At 37.7% G+C, this 20,684-nt stretch overlaps 1 protein-coding gene across 13 annotated transcripts in view; it reads left to right on the forward strand.

The window, feature by feature from the left end:
- The window catches only part of ERC2 (ELKS/RAB6-interacting/CAST family member 2), a 508,713-nt gene that overhangs the window by 123,181 nt on the left and 364,848 nt on the right, over positions 1–20,684 (forward strand). For all 13 annotated transcript variants that reach the window (XR_010072774.1, XR_010072776.1, XR_010072778.1 and 10 more), the window contains 2 exons: positions 1,054–1,209; positions 7,389–7,556. Coding sequence is in view for 1 of the 13 variants with exons in the window: in XM_063347991.1 (XP_063204061.1) it covers positions 1,054–1,209; positions 7,389–7,556 (324 nt within the window). In the remaining 12 variants the exon portion in view is untranslated. The remainder of the gene's footprint in view (positions 1–1,053; positions 1,210–7,388; positions 7,557–20,684) is intronic.

Raw genomic sequence — 20,684 nt, forward strand, 5'->3', positions numbered from 1 at the left:
TCATAGTATCATGATTTTCGGATGTTTTCAGTGGAACAGGGTACACATAAATAAGAATTATATGTTATGAAGACTTCTAAGTTTATTTTTTATACATTACTTTGGTTATGAACGATCTCTTACTTTTGATGGGTGGTTGCTCCTTCACGTCTTTGAACTGATTGTCTGACCACCTGAATCACAACGTTTCAAATTTCTTAATAAATGTCTGCAAACAGGGCCCAAAGCAGAATTCCTAATGATTCATTTTGCAATATTTAAACAGAAAATTATGTGACAAGTTTGTGTAGTCACTTTTTTCAATTTTTGTGACTCTCACTGAAGAGAGAGGGTCAATTTCCAAGTGACCGGCAACAACAAAAGTAGCACTGGATGTTGTCGGTGCCGTCCTGGCACATATGGCAGCCGTTGGCTGTGATGTAGCAGTTTTGTAGTGGTTGTGGTTTTGTTTATTTTGAGACTCATAATAAAAAGTGCTAGATACTCTCTCAGTGATTAGAGGAATTAGTGGAAGAAAAGTATATGAGGAGACAAACTTTCTCCCTCTTGACAGCAGGCAGAACTCTATGGAACCAGGGAAACAGCCGCAGGCTGAGTCCCATGATGAAGTGGCCGGTTGTCCTGCAGGGAGGGTGGACTGGCCTCCGCGGGCTAAATTTGGGTGTAAGAGCTTGGAAGAATAGCCGGGCCTAGATGGTTAGCAAAGCAAACAAGGAATGTTATCATGTACATCGGGGAAATAGGGCATCTTCCATTCTTCCTTCATCCCTAGCTGTGTAGGAATAAAGACGGAATTCTGACCAGAATGTACTCCCCACGCACTGCACAACAGAACACAGCATTACACGCTTGTTTCTGATGGTGAAAGAGGTCTAAATTCTGCATTTCGTTAAGCCAAAATCGATAGAATTAGTCTCAGTTTATAGCAGTGCGTGCAAGGTGTATTTGTACCTTATTATTTGATATTCATGCAAGTACAGATATACTTGTTATGCTTTAGTATTCATTTTGTATCATTTTCAATACTTTTTTTTTTTTTTTTTTATAACTTAGGATACAAAAATAGCTTCACTTGAGCGCAATATAAGAGATCTTGAAGATGAAATACAGATGTTAAAGACAAATGGAGTTCTGAATACAGAGGACCGAGAAGAAGAAATCAAACAAATAGAAGTTTACAAGAGTCACTCAAAGTTCATGAAAAATAAGGTAAGGTCTATTAATAAAATAGCTTAATGCTGCTTAAATAGTGGAAACAAAAGTTTTAACTTGACCCTTTTCAACACAAGCAGCTCTCTGCTTGTCTTCTTTTGGTAAATGTCAACTATGTAATACTCAGTAGCTATGGAGGAGTGAAGCATTTTGGATAAATAAAAATGTGTTTATGTTTTGACTTAGTAAGAGGGAAGGAAAAGGCTATTTCACCACTTCTGCAGAGGCTGTCCTGAGTCTATACCGTGTCCCCTTTTCCCTTCCTGGTATATGGTGTTTTAATGTTGGCTTGTTGAATTAGTTAATAATTTTGACTTGCCCCATTTTGGCAAGTCAGCTTTGACAATGTTGTGCATTTTTTGCTGGTTTTGACTGTAGTTTTACAGTAAGCACTGCCGTTCCATAGATAGTGCCAAATTGTAATCTTCTAGTATTTTAAAGACTTGCAATTTGATGAGTTTGTTCCTGCAGAGTACCTTTCAATTCAAATTATTGTACATAGATCATTCTGAGTTGACCACAAGCAGATAGTAAATATCTGGTGACGTAACACATTTCCTGGTATCAAGTTCACAAAACAGTATTGCTTGTTCATTATTTTAAAATACATCAGGAGTAAAGCTTGATGTCCAAATTGTTGTCCGAGATGGTCTTTTTACCTCCTTGCATTTTGCTGCGCTTAGCTGTCTAGGTAAAGATAAACACTCCAAATAGTCTTTCTTGTGAATTCTAATATTTCTTTTCTGATATTTTTATAATTGCCTTGAAACCTGTTATGAATATATAAAATGTTACAATTTCTGCTGGTTTATTCCCAGCTCTCTACCTTGAATGCGTTTTGTTTATGAAGTGATAAAATACTGAATTAAAGTAGTCAATAACAAGAAAAAAACAAAAGTTGAAAATTATGGAGTCCGAAGCTGATGCTCGCATTCTCATATAAATAAATTTAGGTTTTGGAAATAACATTTTTTGTATATTATTTATAAGCTAAACTAAGATGAGGCAAAACAAGTCACAGCAGCCTCAAGTGGAAACGCTGAAGAGGAAAGCCAGCCATCTCATCTCTTGCAGTGCTGTTAAAAATTTGACCATAATGCTAGAATAAAATCTAGGCAAACAACTTCAGTAGTCATGATTATTATGAAATCTTACTTTACTTTACAAGTCGTTCCATCCGATTTATTTTTTTGGCGTTCTTATTCTGTTTAATGTGTAGGGGTTTTGTGTATGTGGAAATGGTGTAGGTGAAATTAAAGGGAACTGAGACAGATTGATTTGCTTTTTCTGAAATATGTACTTCCAGCTCCGAAAAAACTGCTTGAGGACGAGCTGGTACTGTTACCTCTCTAGAGGATATGTAAGCAAAAAAAAAAAGTAGGAGTTAATTGGCTTAAAGTGTAGTTTTCTGCCTACCATTGTCTGCGGATGCTAAAAATACTTTGCAACGTTGCTGTTTAAGTACAAAGTTTGCAATATCAGGTAGTTAAATACCATTACCATTCTTTCAGAGTTGGGCAAGCTAAGATTCAGAGAAGTATGGAGCTTGTCTGTGGTTAGAGAATGAAAAGGTGTCAGCGCCTTCTGGAGAATCCCAGTTCTCTGATGTTCAGTTTTCTTGTGTAAATTACATCTTCATTATCTGCTTGATAAGATGCTTTTACTTTGTCTGAATTCCACAGTGAGTACAGGAGTAAGAACATTCAGCAGCGTAGTATTGGATAGTGAAGATTTTCCATCTCAGAAGAGTTATTACTGTTTCCCAGTTTGGACACTGTAGTATCTTGTAAACTGCATCACAGGGAATGCTGGTGTCTTGGAACAGTGGGGCATATTTTTATCTTCTTCTGGGGGTTTGTGCTACGAAAGAAATTGAAGTGCTAGTGCCTATGTGGAATTAATCCAGATTTATTAAAAAAAAATAAATAATCAAAGTATATGTTTATTCTGTTGAAATAAAGTAGCTCTTAAGCTACTGAAAAAGAGCTAAAGTTCCCAAGTAGCATTATCATCAGGAAAATTATTTTGCCTATTTAAACATCACTGATTTCAAAGCAGTTCCATTTTAGTAATTTACAGCAAAACTCCTAGTGCATCTCAGCAAATCTGTTGATACAAACATAATGTACAAAGCCTAGTATTTTGTTAACAATTTTCTGATGTTTTCGAGAGGAAAAGCTTCAGTATATTTCTGTGGCGCAGAAAGCAGCCAAATGAGAAGACTGTTAAACATGCCTTGTTTTGTCACAATCTTCTGATCTTTGATAAATGACACATTCTGATGAAACTTTGTCTGTTTTCTTTCACCAGTCCTTTTCTTCCACTTAAAATTGAGATTTGCAGAAGAAGGTATTACCTTTAGTATTCATCTGAAAACCTTTCGATGTAGAAAAGTATTTGTGTAGCTGTCAGCAAACAGATCTTATTATACCTGATCTGTTGAACCTGAGATTATTGATAAATTCTGATAAACAGAAGTCTTGATTGATGGCAAAGAACAGAACAAAACTCTTCTCACAGTTAACAATCTTAGATGCTATAAAGCTCTCAATACTTCACATTTATTCTTGAATTAGAACTCGTTTTAAGTCTGCTCTTGATTTAAATAAATGGGAAGGTGTTAAATGGAGGCCAATACTGAGTATTATTTATTGTATGCGAGTGGCAGAGAATGTTGGGAAGTGTTCCTTTTTTAAAATAGTTCTTAGGAATAGGCACTCCTTCCAAACATGTAGGCTTTAATTTTGACTTGCAATTAAATAGAAGTTGTCGAAATGAGAAAGAAAACTTGCTTAGATTCCTTCCCCGCCCCCCCCACTACTGAATGTAATGACAGTTCAGTACAACTTCATCAAATTAGTGTTAAGATGAGTTTTAAGAATTGATTACGCTGTAACAAAGCACCCTGTAATTAATGTTTGTGTATAAGACCTTTTCACACTGTATGAAGGAAACATGCAAGTTCCAGGTGATCCTGTAGAAGAAATATACAGGAAAAGAACTACAGCATTTTTTTGTGGATAGGCCTGGAAATGTGATAAACACTTTAAAAATAGACCTTGACGAATATAACCTGTAGAATTTACACGTGGACTTGTAGAGTCTACTGTGTGCACCCACTTCACTTCACTTGCATTGCTACTGTTTTACTTAAATCCTTCACTTTAAAAAGCAGTTGTCATTTGTCACATAAGACCAGATCTTTATGATGCGCAAATCAGCATAGTTTTATTTAATGGAATTATTTACTTAAAGATTTAGCCCATTATTTTTAATATGCAATACTCTGGGGAAAAGCTCTCATTGGTTTTTTTTTGGTTTTGTTTCCCAGTTACTTGATGTAATGTCACATAAGATTTTCGTGTGCAAAAATAATAATCTAGGAAGAAGGATAATGGTTTTCTGGAAGTGCTAGTGTCTAAGGAACTGAAGTTAATGGAGGTGACAGAGAATCGTAAACTGAGAAGGCAGACAAAGGAACTAGGGTTTCGGCAAAGGAGGTGAGGCAAGATCATATTGGGCAATGTTGAAAAAGTGGTGACAGGCAAATTACACATATGAAATACGTGAGATAGCGGGAAGGTCAGGATCGGGGGAGAAACTTGGAGTTCCTTAGATGCTACAGCACTTATACCCAGGCTTGGAGATTGTCTTCGTTGTAGTCTTTATAAAGTACAAAAACTTTTCTGCCTTTGCCTTTTTTTCGGACTGAGATCAGGAGATTTCCTGAATCGTGACTGTTGGTCTTCCACACCACTTAAGGTATAGTAAAGTGAAAATGTTTGCACATCTCCTGGAGACAGAATTTTATGTCATTCCCTGTTTAATTTTTTTATACACTAATAGATAATGCAGAACTTTAAAAGACATTTTTAGACCTGGGTATATTTGCTTTTTTAAACAGTTATGTGGTTTCTTTTTATGCCTTTGGTATTTTTGATACTTAATTTTTTTTAAATTGAAGTTGTAGTACATTTTCACCATTATACTTTATTTTAATAAAACACCAGCCAAAAGCATAATTATTCAAGCCATTTTTTTTGTTGTTGTGTTTTGGTTTTTTTTGTTTCGTTGGTTTTCTTTAAGATTTTTTTTTGAGTGCTCTAACGCATTTCAGACTCCTGGCAATTGGTAGGTCTTGTAGCCAGAACTTTATACTAAACAGATTCTGATTCCAAAACACAAAGAACATACCTGCAATGAAAATGGAGGACTTTGTTGTTGTTGTGTCGATTATTTCTCAGGGCGGGGGTTGTGTCATGGAAAAAAGCGGGAAGAGTTTCTAGGAGAGATTAAGCATCTGTGATGTTCACATGGGTCTCATATAAAGCACGTGATGTAATTCATCTTGGCTGCAGATCTACGTTTTGTCTTTAGATCTTGTAGGCAGATTTTCCCATTGTCCACTTTGTATACATTTTTGTCTCAGTTGCTATACTTGCTTACATATTCTGGCAGGGGATGGAGGAAGGTCATTTGCTTTCAAGAGCAAGTTTTCTCTAGCAGTTTCTTAACAGCACGCTTTGCATTCTCCTGACATCTGTTTTTTGTATGCTTCTTTTCTTATTTTGGTATTTTCAGACTGTGAAGGTGATTGCTTTTAGTGCCAGTGTAGATTCTTGATTTTATACAGTAGCTCAGAGGTGGCTAGCCAAGTACCTTTACCAGCTAGACAAACATACAGACATTTATAAAGAGAAAAAAGGAATAAATATATTAAGACATGCACATGGACTACAGTTGGAAGAAACATTTTTTAATATAATTTTTGAGGACATACTTACAATGTAAAACAAAATAGAAATGTTTTGATCAGCAGTAAATGTTTCCAGTGACTGTGCCACACTGTAATGAACCTGTGAAATATTTTATTCTGTCGGTCTTTAGGATGTGGTTGAATAGGATCAGCTTGTGGATACATATTCTTTTTTTCCTGCGGATTTTTGAATCACCTTCCAACTACCCCTTCCAGATTTCTTGTGTCCCAAATTTGTGTTGGGATGCAACTGATGGGAGAGAATGGAAGGAGCTCTTCTAGCAGTGCTCTGCTTGTTGCAGAATTGAAACTTTAATTTTAAAGAAAAATTTGTAGGCCTTACAGTCATCGAGAAAACTTTCCAAATATAAAGGAAGTGTGGTTTCTCTGTGTTTTGCAGATGCTCTGAGGTGTTTTATTCCAAATAAAGAGATGATGTACCTGAACTCATCTGGTGACCAGTGTTATTTCACAGGACTTTAAGAAGACTAGTTACATGTCACCTAATTCACTGTCCTTTAGCATCATTCTTTGTATTGTCCAGTGCTCTGCTCAGATTGATATATTCTAAATCCACCGCGCTTTTGCATTCTGTGGCTACTCCTCCCATTTATCGTTGTGGAAAGGGAAGAATAATCACAATTCCGTGACATTTACTGATGAACCTTAAATTCACTTAAATTCAGAAGCTCCTTGTTTAGTGACTGGGTTCCTGCTGTTTCCCCTAGGATACGCTTTTACAATCATCTCACAGACCGTTCACTCTCTGGAATTTTTTATAACGTTTTCCCCAGACTTCTCTTAAGTTAATCTCTTTGGCTTGGCTTTCCTAGGACCTGAGAATTCCATATGAACTGCCAGGGAGGAAAAAAGGAGGTGGGGATGGTGGGCAGCAACACATTTGCAAGTAGAGTAAGGTTAAAATTCCACTTCTCTGTTTTCCTCTCCTTACTAAGGTGCCTGCTTTTCCTTATCAATCTCCTAAAAAACCCTTGATTCACTCTGGGGAATGACAAGTCACAAGAATCATGCTGTTGGAAGGCATAGGCTATTGGATTGAATTTATACTTTTATGAACACTTTTTTTCCTATGCATTTTTGCTGTCCTGCCAGACTTGCCTCACACAGGATAAATTTCTTTGAACGTAAGTGAGGTCCATGGTGAATTTATAGGCCAAATCATCATGTATAATCTTTAAGAGTTTCCTTTTAACTTCTGCAACAGCAGGGCAATCATTCTTAAGGCAGGGTATGTTAAATTACAAGAAACTCAATTGAATTGTGAGTGTAAAAAGTCAGAATCTTAATCAGGTGTCTGAGTTGTCATATTGTGGTCATTCACAACTTTCAGATTTCAAGTGCAACTATGAATTGGAAATGAAATTAATGATCTAACCTTTTCCCCCCCCTCCCATTACAGATTGACCAACTAAAACAAGAACTCTCAAAGAAAGAATCAGAACTTCTTGCCTTACAAACTAAGCTTGAAACCCTTAGCAATCAGAATTCAGATTGCAAGCAACACATTGAAGTGCTTAAAGAGTCACTTACTGCCAAAGAACAGAGAGCTGCCATACTTCAGACAGAGGTATTGTATCTTCTAATCATAAAATGCAATAGAAATATTTCGTTAATGGCATGTGTCAAGGTGATGATGTGTTTGTTGCAAGTCTGTGTAGAAAGCAATTTGTTTAAGAAGAGTGAAATAATTTAAAACCTTTTAAATGGCAATACATTTGCTATGTATTTTTTTTGTAGTACAGCAGCTCTCATTCTAAAATTTTTTTAGAAGCACCTATGATTGCCTTTTAAGAAAATGTTTGTGCTTCATTCTCATTGGCTTCAATAGGGGGAGCTGGGCCTTAATGACTTAATTGTTGTGATTTCATCTCTTGTTTCCTCATCGATTAGTTGATTTAGTTTTCCTTTTGATGGCTCTGGCTTGATGATTCTTTTTCTACTTTGTGTTTCTGTTATGAAGAGTGAAGCTACTGATGTATTTTGAAGGGATCTATTGAAGGTGCATGATATTAATCTGTGGTTATTGTTTTGAGTGCAATCAGCATTTATTTTAAAATATGAATAATTTCAGTCTTTAAAACAGGCCAGTGCATTAGTTATGTATGTATCTACAAACTCGGATCATAAAAATATGGGTAATGGAATACACAGTTGAGATGGTTGCCACATTTGATGGAATGTGTAAATCCAGTGTTAAAAATGTTGTCTACTAGTTCATTTAATGGGGTTTTAAAAAACTTGGAGCACACGATACTTATTAGATGGATTCCTATTATAACTTCTTCATTTTATTTGTAATGTGTGTACCCCTTTCAAGAAACAGAAATACCTGGGAAACTCAGTCATACAGTGCAAATAGTTTCTGTTCAGAGAAGTATATAATTTAAGGTATACAGGAATCTTACAGAATGTCTCAAATTTCTGGCTGACAAAGCTCTAGGAGAACAAACAGCTTAAACTCATCCTTCTCATGGATGCAGGAAATAAATATTTCTAAGATTCTGATTTTCCCTCTGTGCTGTGTGTCTTATCCTCTGTGCATTAAGAAGATACAGATGAAATCTTGGAATTTCCAGCTTGTGTTTAATGGCCCAGCCAGCATATGTGTATAATACAAAATAATCATAATAGAACAAGGGTAAAAACTCCAGCAGTTTTGGCAGATCTCAGTCTAGCTTCTGAGTAGTAAAGATTACGTATTTTAAATCTTCGTCTGTGCAGATCTGTTTTGCAAGGTTTGTATTATCTGTTATGGTGATGAATTCCTTTGGCTCTCCGCTAATTTGATTTCCTAATTCTTTATCAGACCAGTATGTATTCAAGGCATTATGGCTTGATGGCTGGACGATGGGCAACGGTAAAAAGAACTGAATCTACAGTGCCCTTGATGAAGGGCTGCTGGAATTGTGCAGTCCTGGTGACAAATCAGTTGCTTTCTGACAGATACTCAATTCCTCTTCTTCCCGGTTTCTGCATAAGGCAGTTGAGCTTGAACGTTTTATTGAAGCAATTTAAGTTAAAATTAGCTGTAATTGCCTGTTGGTGTGCAGGTGACGCTCAGTTGTATTGTGTCTGCTTATTCTTAGTCTTTCACGGAAACTAAAATGAAAAATTAATGTTAAAATGATCAGAGAGGTAGCTTGGTAGAAGGAATGCTATATAATAGCAAAGAATGAATCCCTTTTGTTTGGCCTAATAATCATGTTATTTGTGTTATAAGTGATTGTGACATTTCGCACAAATAATATGAGATTCTTCCAGCTTTCAATGAAAAAAAAATTGTGTGTAAGCTAAGTAGGTCATTGCATGTAAGAGACTTAAAAATGAAGCAAAACAACTCATAAATGTCCTCACAGTGTATCTTGGTTCCAGACAGTTAAGGTTGTCTCTGCATGGACTTGCTAAATCAATTAAGCCTGAATTTGTTTGTGACTGAATTGTCAAAAATTGTGTTTTTTATTTCATATGCATTAATGTCAGCTTTTGGTAATTACATTACCTCATAAATTGATGAAGCTCTGAAACACTGCAAACGATTTTATATTCCCCATAGAAATCTAGGTGACTTCCATTTTCTGCTTTCCGGGTACATAATGATTTTTATAAAACAACAGGGTTTTTTTACTTTCTTTTATCTGTTTAAGAGATCTTTGTAAAGGAAATAGGTGAAAGTTGGTGACTTATGTCCACCCTTCTTATGGGAAGTAATTTTAGTTAAAATTTGCTGCAATTGTCTGTTCACGTACAGGCAGCTTTTGGCAGAAAGGTCACATAAATGTAACTTTTTAAATTATTTTTTTTTCTGGGAGATCATATGAAAATGAAGGCCTTTGAGTACTGGGTTAATGACAGACTTCATTTTAGGATACGATACATCCTGAGATGTATTGGAAGCAACATAAAGAAAACAAGTTCCAGTTCCAGTTATCATGTATTGATGGAGCCACTACTTGAAATGGTTTACCAGATAGTTTTGATCTAATAGCAGATTAGACTGCTAAAATCACTTTCCTCAAAATTTCTTCTATTTCCATTTGAAAAGATAGCATTACAGGGTGTGCTCTTATGTGCACCATTTACCTATGAGGCAAAGACTTTAAATAATTTGCATTAAACTTTAAATTATGTCAGCAATTTACCTGATCTTGAAATACTGTAATAACATACATACTTTGGGCAAAATTAATTACATTTTTAATGCAGTTAAGATGCACTTGATTTTTGTTACTTTCCTGTACTTTTTGGTGATGTAGTGCATCTCAAATCTGCTGAAAAAGATCTTTACTTTTATGTTATAAGGAGTAGTGGCCATGAGTTTCTCAAGCCAGGACTTATCAGGAAAGAACAGTACTTTAGTTGTTTATTTTAAGGACTCAGGGTTGCTGCAGGCACATCACAGGCGGTACAACTGTCCATCCAGAAGATTGGGTGTTCAGGGGCTGGAAATGAGGAGCCGTTTCTGGAGTTTAATACTGAGGCTCGCAGAAGAGGTCTGGTTAGTCTGGACATGCTTTTCACCTCTTTTGAACAGACTGTGAATCAAGAACTCCTTAAAACTGCTGAGCTATCCGATCTTGCTTCCTGGAAGAGTCTTATAGCCGCTTTCGGCTTGTAAGAACTACGCTCATATAACCAAACACAGGATTTGTCATAAATTGCTGTGCAACTATGTGAGAATGTTCTCGCTTTCTCTAACAGTCATGAAAACAAGTGACAGATCTCTGTGTCCAAGCAATTTCACAGATTAGAAAATAAGATTCTCCAAGGCTGATGTGCACGTTCTAATGCTGTTCTCTTGTTAGATATTTTTAAGACCCTCAGGGTTTCGGCACATTACTTACCACCCTGTTGTATGCTAAGGATTTCTTCTGTTTAAAAATGATTGCCAGGATGTCTCTTCTCCGCAAACTATTATGTCTCACGTTCCAGACTGGGGGTGCAGTCTGTTAAACTGCCGGCGTTCTGGGGAAGGGCGCCGGAGCTCTGAGCAACGCAGGAGCTGGACGGCGGCTGCATTTGTAGATGGCCATGTCTGCTCCTGTGGGGCAAAGTTCTTGTTTCTTAGAAATATTTAGACAAAACCAGAAAGAAAAAAATCTGTGACATAAGTGGCAAGAAGACACCTCAGTAAAAATTAATTATGTAGGCTATAGGCCAGTCTTTGCATGCTGTAAGTTTGAGGGTTTTTAAAGCTGATCTTGTTCCTAGAGTTAGTCAGTTATGAGGTGGGTGAAAAGAGGCTGTTTGTGCTACTTCCACTTTTTCTTATTCAGGATGGAAATGCCTCCTTTTTTTCTCTTATTTCTTTTGCCGACTTATTTGCCCTTATTTGACTAACCAGTGGGCCAATATGTGGCAATAGGAATTAAGTAATTTTTTTTGTTTGTTTCGTTGTATGCTTCATTATGCATTTCAATTAACAAATTCGTGCCTTCAGGCTGCATTCTACTGTTACATCCTGTACAAACTAAATGTGATGCAGCAAGACAGGAAAATTCAAAATGATGCCTTAGAGTAAAATTTTCCTGAACTCCCTTTATACCTACTCTTAGTTTTGTGTGGGGCCTTTTTGGTAATCACTTTGCAAATATTAACTTCATATAACTCAACAACGTCTGTCTTCAGTACTCAGAAATACCCCATCTTTCAAAAGGACCTTTTACATTTCCATTTAATCTTTAGTTTGGAGAACTCTGGGGCAGTAGGGGGAACGTTTATCTCTCATAAGAATCTTTGCTGAAAATGTTACATTTGGTTATGTGCGAGAGACTAAATGTGGGCTAATTGCAAGTATTAGCAGAGGCCATTGATGTTTTGTTTCTGGTATATCTATTAAGCTGTGTTAAATTAAATAACAAAGCAACAACAAATCAAAATACATTTCCTGCAGAAAACAGAATCCCTGCAACAAGAGAGCCGTGATGGAATAGAGGGGCTTTCTGTGCCCTAAGCCCAGGATCCTACTTACCAAAGAGCTGAAAATGAGCAAGTGTCATTTACGTAGTGATCAAGCACACGGCCTGCCAGCGTAGATGGGCGAGGAAGAATTAAATTACTTTGCCAGTTGGGTTCTCTCTGAGACCTGGGTTTCAAGCTGACTAAGCTAAGGCCTAGACTGTGCCGTGGTAGCAATCCAGAAATGATTCTAGACACAGCAGCCTTTGTTCTCTCTAACTGGGAATTGGGAAAAGATTTTGTTTGCTTAGAGCAACTGAACCTTCTATGTCCAGGCCTAAGGTCTAATCTAAAGGGAGGGCGATGGGCTTCCAGCAGCAGATGGGAAAGCAGCTGCAGGGAGATGCAGGATGAATGGCAGGCCTCCAGCAGGTGGAAATCATTATGGAAGGAATTTTGTACTGTACAAGCTATTGTTGGTCGTTCCCTGCCGAGTAAAGTTAATAACATTTTGGCCGGCGTTAAGCCACACTCCTTTCTTCCTGTATGTCCAAATTGTCTACTTGTAGAATAGATAGTTTTTGTTAATTATCATGTAGAATTTTATGCTGTCCTAAAACATGCTTATAACCTGCCTTGAAGGGCTTCTTTCTGCAGGTGAAAGTAATCGTCAAAGGCCATTTCTCATCCTGAGCTGAGTAATGTATTTGTAGTTGCAGTGTCAACTTCCTGCCTAAATAGGATTGCATTAAAGCAGCTTAGTAAATCCTGTAATAAAAGAAATCCTCAACTGGTTCTCGGTTACTTCGTAACAAGTATTTTAGTATTATTTAGCTTAATAATGGTACTCTGCAGGTTATCTTTAGGTTATGAAGACAGCAGCTGCATATGATGCAACAGGATGTGATTAATAAAATGACAGAATGGTTGAGGTTGGACGGGAGCTCTGGAGGTCATCTGGTCCACCCCCCCTGCTCAAGCAGGGCCACCTAGAGCTGGTTGTCCAGGACTATGTCCAGTTGGCTTTTGAATATGTCCAAGGATGGAGACTCCACAACCTCCCTGGGCAACACGTGCCAGTGCTCAGTCATCCTCGCAGTTGTGTTTCCTGGTGTTCAGAGGGAACCTCCTGTGTTTCAGTTTGTGCCCATGGCCTCTGGTCCTGTCACTGGGCGCCACTGGAAAGCCTGGCTCCATCTTTACAGCTTCTCTTCAGATATTTATACAAAGTGATAAGATGTCCCCTTCTCTTTTCTAGGCTAAACAGTCCCAGCTCTCAGAGGCTTTTGTCACATGAGAGATGTTCCAATTCTTTAATAAAGCTCTTAATTAGTCCCTTAACTGCTTTGTGGCCCTTCGCTGGACTCACTCCAGTATGTCCATGTCTCTCTTGTACTGAGGAGCCCAGAACTGGACACAATGTCCCAGGTGTGGCCTGACTAGTGATGAATAGAGGGGAAGGATCACGTCCCTCAACCTGCTGGCAACACCCTTCCTAACGCAGCCCAGGATAGTTTACCTTTTTGCCGCAAGGGCACATTGCTGGTGTTCAACATGGTGTCTGCCAGGACCATGAGGTTCTTTTCTGCAAAGCTGCTTTCCAGCTGAGTGGACCCTAGCAGATAGAGGTGGAGTTGTTCCTCCCCAGGTGCAGGACTTTGCACTTCTCTTTGCTGAACTGCATGAGGTTCCTGCCAGCCCATTCCTCCAGCCTGTTGAGGTCCTTCCGAACAGCAGCATCACTCTCTGGTTTATCAGCTGCTCTTCCTGGTTTTGTACCATCGGCAAACTTGCGGAGGCCACACACTGCCCCTTCATCCGGATCATTAATGAAGATGTTGAACAGGACTGGACCCAGCGTTGACCCCTGGGGTACAGTACTGGTTCTACTTGAGTCCCCTGATCCTACTTGGTACTCCTCCACCTTCCTCCGTGGTTCTCGCAAGCCAGGTATAATAGGGCATGAGGCTCAGAAGTAATCTGTTGGTATTAATTATAGTTTCTTGTAGTTCAAGTATCCCTGGAAGTTCATCGGTTTAATTTTGTTGGCAAATTTTATCAGTGTTTGTTATTTAGTAGAATAGATTATTTTTTGTATCATTTCAAGTCTAGAATTTTCCTGATATCTTAGCAAACTAGCTCAGAAAATATCACTAAGTTAAAAGTATAGTTTAAGTTTGAGCTTATTCTTCATTGGTTTCAGCTGTCAGAAATAACGGGTCAGCAGAGTTGTAATGATTCTGAATCTCTGCAGAATGTTGGGTACTACTGAGAGGCACGACTAGCCTATCTCTTTATTCAGATGGTAGTTTTACATGTGTTATAGCAACTCATCAGAAATAAGAGGACATCTGGATTTTTTTGGTGATTATAATTCATTTCCTTTAAGCAATGGTAATTGGAGCAGATTTCAGGTACAATGGCACTTTCTCACATGATGTGAGAAAATTTAAAACCAACAGTAAATCAGTTAAGTCTAGATCTAAACATGATGTGCTTTTTGCACAGTGTTTCTGTTGTCTCAGTGATGTCAGTGTTTTGGGTTTTTTTTTTTCATAAGTTTATTTGGCTTAAAAAGCTATCATTTGAAGTTTTTATTGACAGCTTAAACAAAAAGACATAATCCTGTAAAGCAATAACTATCATGGTGGCCAGAGTTGGGAGGTCTGAAAATGGTTTATTGCCAGTGGGAAAAATGTTTGGAACCAGTCCTTAGGAGGTTCACCACCTCTGCTACGTGCATTTCATTTTGTTCCATTTCTAAGGGTATATGTGATAATAGTGCCAAACTATGCAAACTTTTCCTAACCTAATGTATATAGCCTTTGTTTTGATTATCTCTTTATTAATGATGTGAAAACCCCGAGGTCAGATAAAAATGAGCCAAGGTCAGGCTACTCCAGCTACAGAGTTCTGAAATGTCACTGTGCTCCATGGAGGAGTGTTAGACTTGCTGAGGTTTTCCCTGCCGCTGTGAAAAAGCCGTAGATGTTCATTTTTTAGTGAAGCCTTGTACTGTTACTGCAGAGGGAAAGAGGTTAAACAGCATGAATGATCCTTTTTGATGATTTAAAAAGATGAGACAGTGCTATTTGTATAGCCTAAAAAGTGCTAGACGGTACAGTCTGAGACTATATTTGCGCATATTTGCAGTGCTCTTACCATCAGGAAATAAATTTACATAAATTGATGCAAATAAATTCATTTCAGCTGGGTAGCTCAGTGGAGAACATACATGTCATACACAATTCTGACACAAACACACTTAGCACTTTATTAGTTAGTGTATCGTTGCGTTGGGTAACGCACCCGCAAAGCGGCAGGTGTGCTCTTTGAAGGTCAATGAACTGTGGAATAAGTAAATGTCTACAAAGAAATTTTGTAAATTGTGACCACAGTCCTGTCAATGGAGAAAATGAATTAGAAAAATAGGTGAAGTCTGTAGTGTAACTGAATACTGAATTGTTCAGTGCACATGTATTAATATAGAAAACCTAATAAAAAAGAAGAGGAAAGGTGATTATTTTAGGTATTTATTGCAATCTGTTTTTTCTTTTAAACAAATCTGTTTATAGAGAAGGGCTGTGAAATGAGTGACTTCTTGGCAGTTCTTAGTTTGCATAGAGAGCAAATAAAAGCAGACAGCACAAAATACTTGGAACAAAGCTACAAACGCTTTATTTTTCTTTCTGTTACTATGTTGATATTTGATATTGCTTGAAATGTAAATCTGCTTTTAATTTTACAATAATAATGGTATAACTACGGTTATTTCACTCTCCCATTTTTATTTTTCTAAGAGTTTTACTTTGAAATTGTATTTTTCTATTGTTTTGTTATTTTTCCTGTTCCAAATCAGGCTGGGCCAGATATTTGAGTGTGGTCCCTTTGCTGTACTGCCAGTGTATTGTTCTGGTAGATCTGCTGTGTGTGCAAAGGAAAGATCGCCCATATTCGGGAGGGTTGTGTACCGTTTGCGCTCTCTCTCACTCCAGAGCTCTTCACAGTTCTCTTGAGCGTGTTGCATATTTCAAACCAAGCTTTATCTCAGGTGGAGTTTGCCAGCCATTTCACTTTTTATACAGTTTTCACATTTTGTGGGCCCCCGTGACAGCCTAGAACGGGAGAGAGGAGCATAGTGGGAAGGCAGTAAATTCAGAGTTAAACTGAAAGAAGACTTAGATTAGCAAAATGCTATATTGAAACAGAAGTAAACTGTAAAGCAAAGTGGTTTTGGTTGGGTTTTTTTTTTTGTCTATCTATTGGAGGATTTCAGGACTTGACTGTTCAAAGGCATATCAAATGGCATGGACTGATTTCAGTGTTTTCCGTGCTTTGAGCAGGGGGTTGGATTAGTGACCTCCTGAGACCCATTCCAACCTCAGTGGCTAGAAATGAAGCTCCCTCAAATACATGATAGGTAATACTGTCCCAAAGATGTGTATTTTCTGCTTTGTGAGTTACAAACTAGCATTCATTTATCCAGAAAAAGATTAAGTGTTGATTGATTTATTTACACACACACACACACACACACTGCCCCGATTGAATCAATTCTTGGTAATAGCTTTAAAGGTTTTGTCTTTCCTTTTGGGGACACCGTTAGTTTTATTTTATAAAAAATTGAAATGAATTGTCTGAGGGAAAGGTGACTGAAAGAGCGGAGAGTTCCATTTGTGGGGTCTGTAGAAAGTAGTGCCCTGAGATAGGAAACACAGATAAAAAGAAAATGGGAAAGATGAAAGTACAAAGATAAGGGCTGTATACTCGATGTGTGAAGACTTTATTCAAGTTGTTCGGGACACATAGTTTAATGAATGTTAGATTTATCTTACTGTCAAAACACTTCTCATTTTCATCTATTTTATTTAATTAAAGTGATAAATAACTGTGTTTTCCCCCTGCCAAGTTCTTAGATTTTCGGCAAATTACCTTGTTGCCATTTAAGACAATATTCAATTGGACAGCTTTAATGGGTTTCTATAACCGAGCAAAATTTACTGTGATAAGATAAATTAAACTTCAATTAGGCTTGATTCTAGTGGGTGGAAATGATTAGAAAAATATTAGTAGTGTTATCTACTAATTTAAAACCTTTGTTCTAACTGGAGATGTTTTGAGAAGAACTTTTATAGGGTTGCTTCAGAAACGATTCTTCATATGCTTTAACTATTGCTTATATTGTGATTAAGTCTAAAGGGGCCGAGTTATGATCCTACTGTATTGTCACCGTACACAAAGAAATGCGAAGAAAGACCAACCTCAAAACAGTATTGAAATTTCACCTGGTAGGTGCAAGACCAAGGGGAACACGAAGAACCTGTAGATGTTGTAATCAGCATAATAACTAGTAGACATAACCTCCTGTTGTGGTTTTGGCCAAATTGGCCAACGGTGCTCCCCCGCAACCTCTCGTACACAGAGATGAGGAGGAGAGGTAAAGAGATTTATGAGTTTAGAAGAAACTAAACTACTTTAATGAAATATTAACAATAAAATAAAAAGGGAAATACTGAAATAGATACAGTATATACAAAACCATATTAAGCTCCCAGGATGACGTCACCGGCAGGCACTGGGGAAGTCCCAGACTGGACTCAGCGACGGGTGGGAACCGGGTTCCAGAGTTGGAGTCAGGAGCACACGGATCGGGATCAAAGGCAGCTGAACAGCCAGGGTCCTCCTGGGATGTCAGCCATTGAAGGAAGAGAGCTGACCCTTTGCTCCCTCAGCTTTTATATTGAGCATGGGGCAGATGGGATGGAATACCCCTGTTGGTCAATTTTTGGTTACCTGACCTGTCCGCTCCTCCCCACAGGTGGGACCCCTCTACGCTTTTCCGCTTCCGACCCTCCAACGGGGCAAATAACGGAATTAGCTGACCTTGGTTCTTATAGCAATAAGTACAAGCAAGAGCCTCTCCACGTACCCTTCCTCGGCACAAACTGTAAACATTGGCCTTATCACTCTGAGAATGAACTGTTTTCGACACAACGTGCTGTTAATTTCAGAGAGTTAGAAGAGGCCTAGCTAAGAAATAAAATTACCCAACAGAAAGTTGGTTCTGTTTTACCTCAAACCAGGACATCCTCTGCCCCATCTGAAAGTGTTAGTGATGTTTTGTACATATTGCTATGATGATGAAATATGAGAAGTTACTGAAGTAGTTTTGCATATTTTGGGGCTTTATGCTTGAGACGGCTGGGGAGAAAGGGCTAGAGCCACTTAAATTAAGACATGAAGTAAGTCTGGTGACTAAAAGGAGGCAGGGGGCATGGTTTGGTGAATAAGCCATGAATGGCCTTAAGGCCAAAGACAAGTGGCTCCCATGTTTATAGAAGTGAAAGAGGGAGAGGGCAATGGTGGCTGGTGTTTTGTGTCTGCTATTGCGGGGTAAAAATGAAAGAAGACAGCAAATCATTAGTGAGGCTGATCCTTGTGTAGGGTACATACCGCTAGGTAAAGTTTGCTATTCAAAGGCAGGGGCAGGGTAGGCTTTTTTACTTCTTACATAGTACCAGTAAAAGGATAGTGTTTTGTTGTTTGGTTTTTATTTATTATTTTAAATATTTTTTTAAATATAGGTGTTAAGAATGCAATGCATGGTTATAATGTGGGCCAAGTTAAGGGTAATACATATGTGGCAAAAGCTGTCTTTCTGAAGTAGATTTGGTACTTCACAGTTCTACCATGGTAAGTCATGGCAGTTAAGTTGTGTAGCCTTAAGGCTTTAGTAAATAAAAATCATTGTGGACCGTCGGCTGGCACAGACATGTGGGAACAATCATCTTAGTTTCCAATCCTTGCAGGGAGGAATTGCAGTTGTGCACAGTGAGCCATGAAAATAGTGGTCTGACACTTTAAAAATAAGTTGGGTTAAACAACTACTGTGCAGCATAGCACCTAGTTAAATAAGGATATTAATGTCCTTAGAGCAAAAATTTTTAAAGATACGTAGTTGATGAGAAGGCTGTGAATTGAATTGAATTAAATACAAAATGTTCTCAAAGGCAGGATGCTAATTAACATTTGCTGGACTTGACTAGGTAAAAAGTGCTTGTAACAAAGTTCTGAAATCATTTGTCTCCTTTGAAAAATGTTCTTTTTAGATCTTGGGTCATGTAAGTGATTAACGATGTTGAGTTGTTGAGTTAGAACTCAACTGTTGAGTTAGAACTGCGGTGCCGTTCTCCATTTGTTTGATTCTTTGATTCTTTTCCTGTGACTATTTTAACGTATGGCATTACAACTTAAATCTTAGCTTTTCAAACAAATCCTTTGCATTTCTGTTTCCTGTACAGGATCATGTACCTTCTCCCTGCTAGCACTAGTTACATTACTGCATTACAAATTTTATTCTATAGAAATAATGTTTGTTAAAGAAATAGCATTATGTGACATTAAGTAACTTAAATCTCTGTTGCCTTTGGTTATTATCTGTTCTGTGAAATATAAAGAAAAAAGGCCTTGAATTGCTTCCTTTGTACTTCTGTGTTGAATGCGCACTCTTTATTGCACAGAAGATTAATTTACTCATGTCGTTCTCAATGTAAATTTCCATATTTTTGAGAAGGAAGCATGGGATGTAAAAAGTGATGAGAATGCCAAGGTTTGCTGATGTTGTTACAAACACCATATACTGTAGGCTTCTTGCATTTATATGATCATACTTTTCCTACCTGTGTCCATTTCACCAGCTTTAATTATTTAAAGACTCCACGTGCATCCTTATGAATTCCCACGGTATACTCTGCCACACGTCTGTCTCTCTGTTTTTGAAAGATTCTTGCTTAACAGTAACTGTGAATCTTTCCAGTGTGACAGCATTTTTAGTTTGACAGAAGAAACTGTGTAAGCAGTACCATGCTAGAAGAAATAAAGATTTAGAAAAGTGGGGGGAAAAAAGGTTTTAAAAATGGAAACAAATATTTCTGATGCATTTGAAGGAATAACAGTTACAAGAGAAGGAAAGAAGAGGAGATATTTGTCAAGTATTAATAATAACTAAAGCTTCATGAAGAAAATAGGTATTCTACAGAATCAAAGGGAAATGAATGAAAAAGGAGCATGGAAGTGTGGAGAAAGGCTGCAGAAGATGCTACTACTTAAGAGATCTGGGATAGGAACATCAGTGCTAGTGTATAGAGCTGCTTAAACATTGTCTGAGTCAGTAAAGTTTGGTATGATTAGTGTTAGAAATGTATTTAATTATTGTAGAACTCAGCCGTAGCAAGATAACATCAGGAAGTTAGAAGTCAAGTATTTAGAGAGTTTTGAAAATGTTTGTACTAGTGCAAAGTTGGCTTGAGAAGTAGATCAGAAGATAGAATAAAATGGGTAAGGATGCTTTGGTTTCTTTTTCTGTAGGAGTTCTTTGGATGCCTATTTTAACATAAGGGGTCTAACTGGATTTGCAGAGGCAAACCTTAATTCTGACATTTTGTAATGTGTGGTATTGTTTTTTTTTTTCCAAGTTCAGTAATACTTTTCCTTTAAAATAGACTGGTTTTGTACATACTCCTACAGGGCTTGTGAATCGTCATTGCCTTTGCTAGGCTCCCTCTGCTTCCGTGTTTCAGTGGAACTAAGTTTGATGCAAGCAAGGTGCATGTCAGGAACAGTTACCAGGGTTGGCTAGAAATAGGTGGAAACAATTCTGCCAATACAGCATTTATGAAGACTCTTTTTTTACTCATGTCCTTTTGCTTTTGTCTTTCAAATTCTTCCATAGGTCAAACAAGCAAACAGCTGTTCCTTATCTTTAAAGAGACTACTTTCTTCCAGCTGCCCTGCATTGTGA

Source organism: Chroicocephalus ridibundus, chromosome 10, assembly GCF_963924245.1.
Source record: "Chroicocephalus ridibundus chromosome 10, bChrRid1.1, whole genome shotgun sequence".
Lineage (NCBI taxonomy): Eukaryota > Metazoa > Chordata > Aves > Charadriiformes > Laridae > Chroicocephalus > Chroicocephalus ridibundus.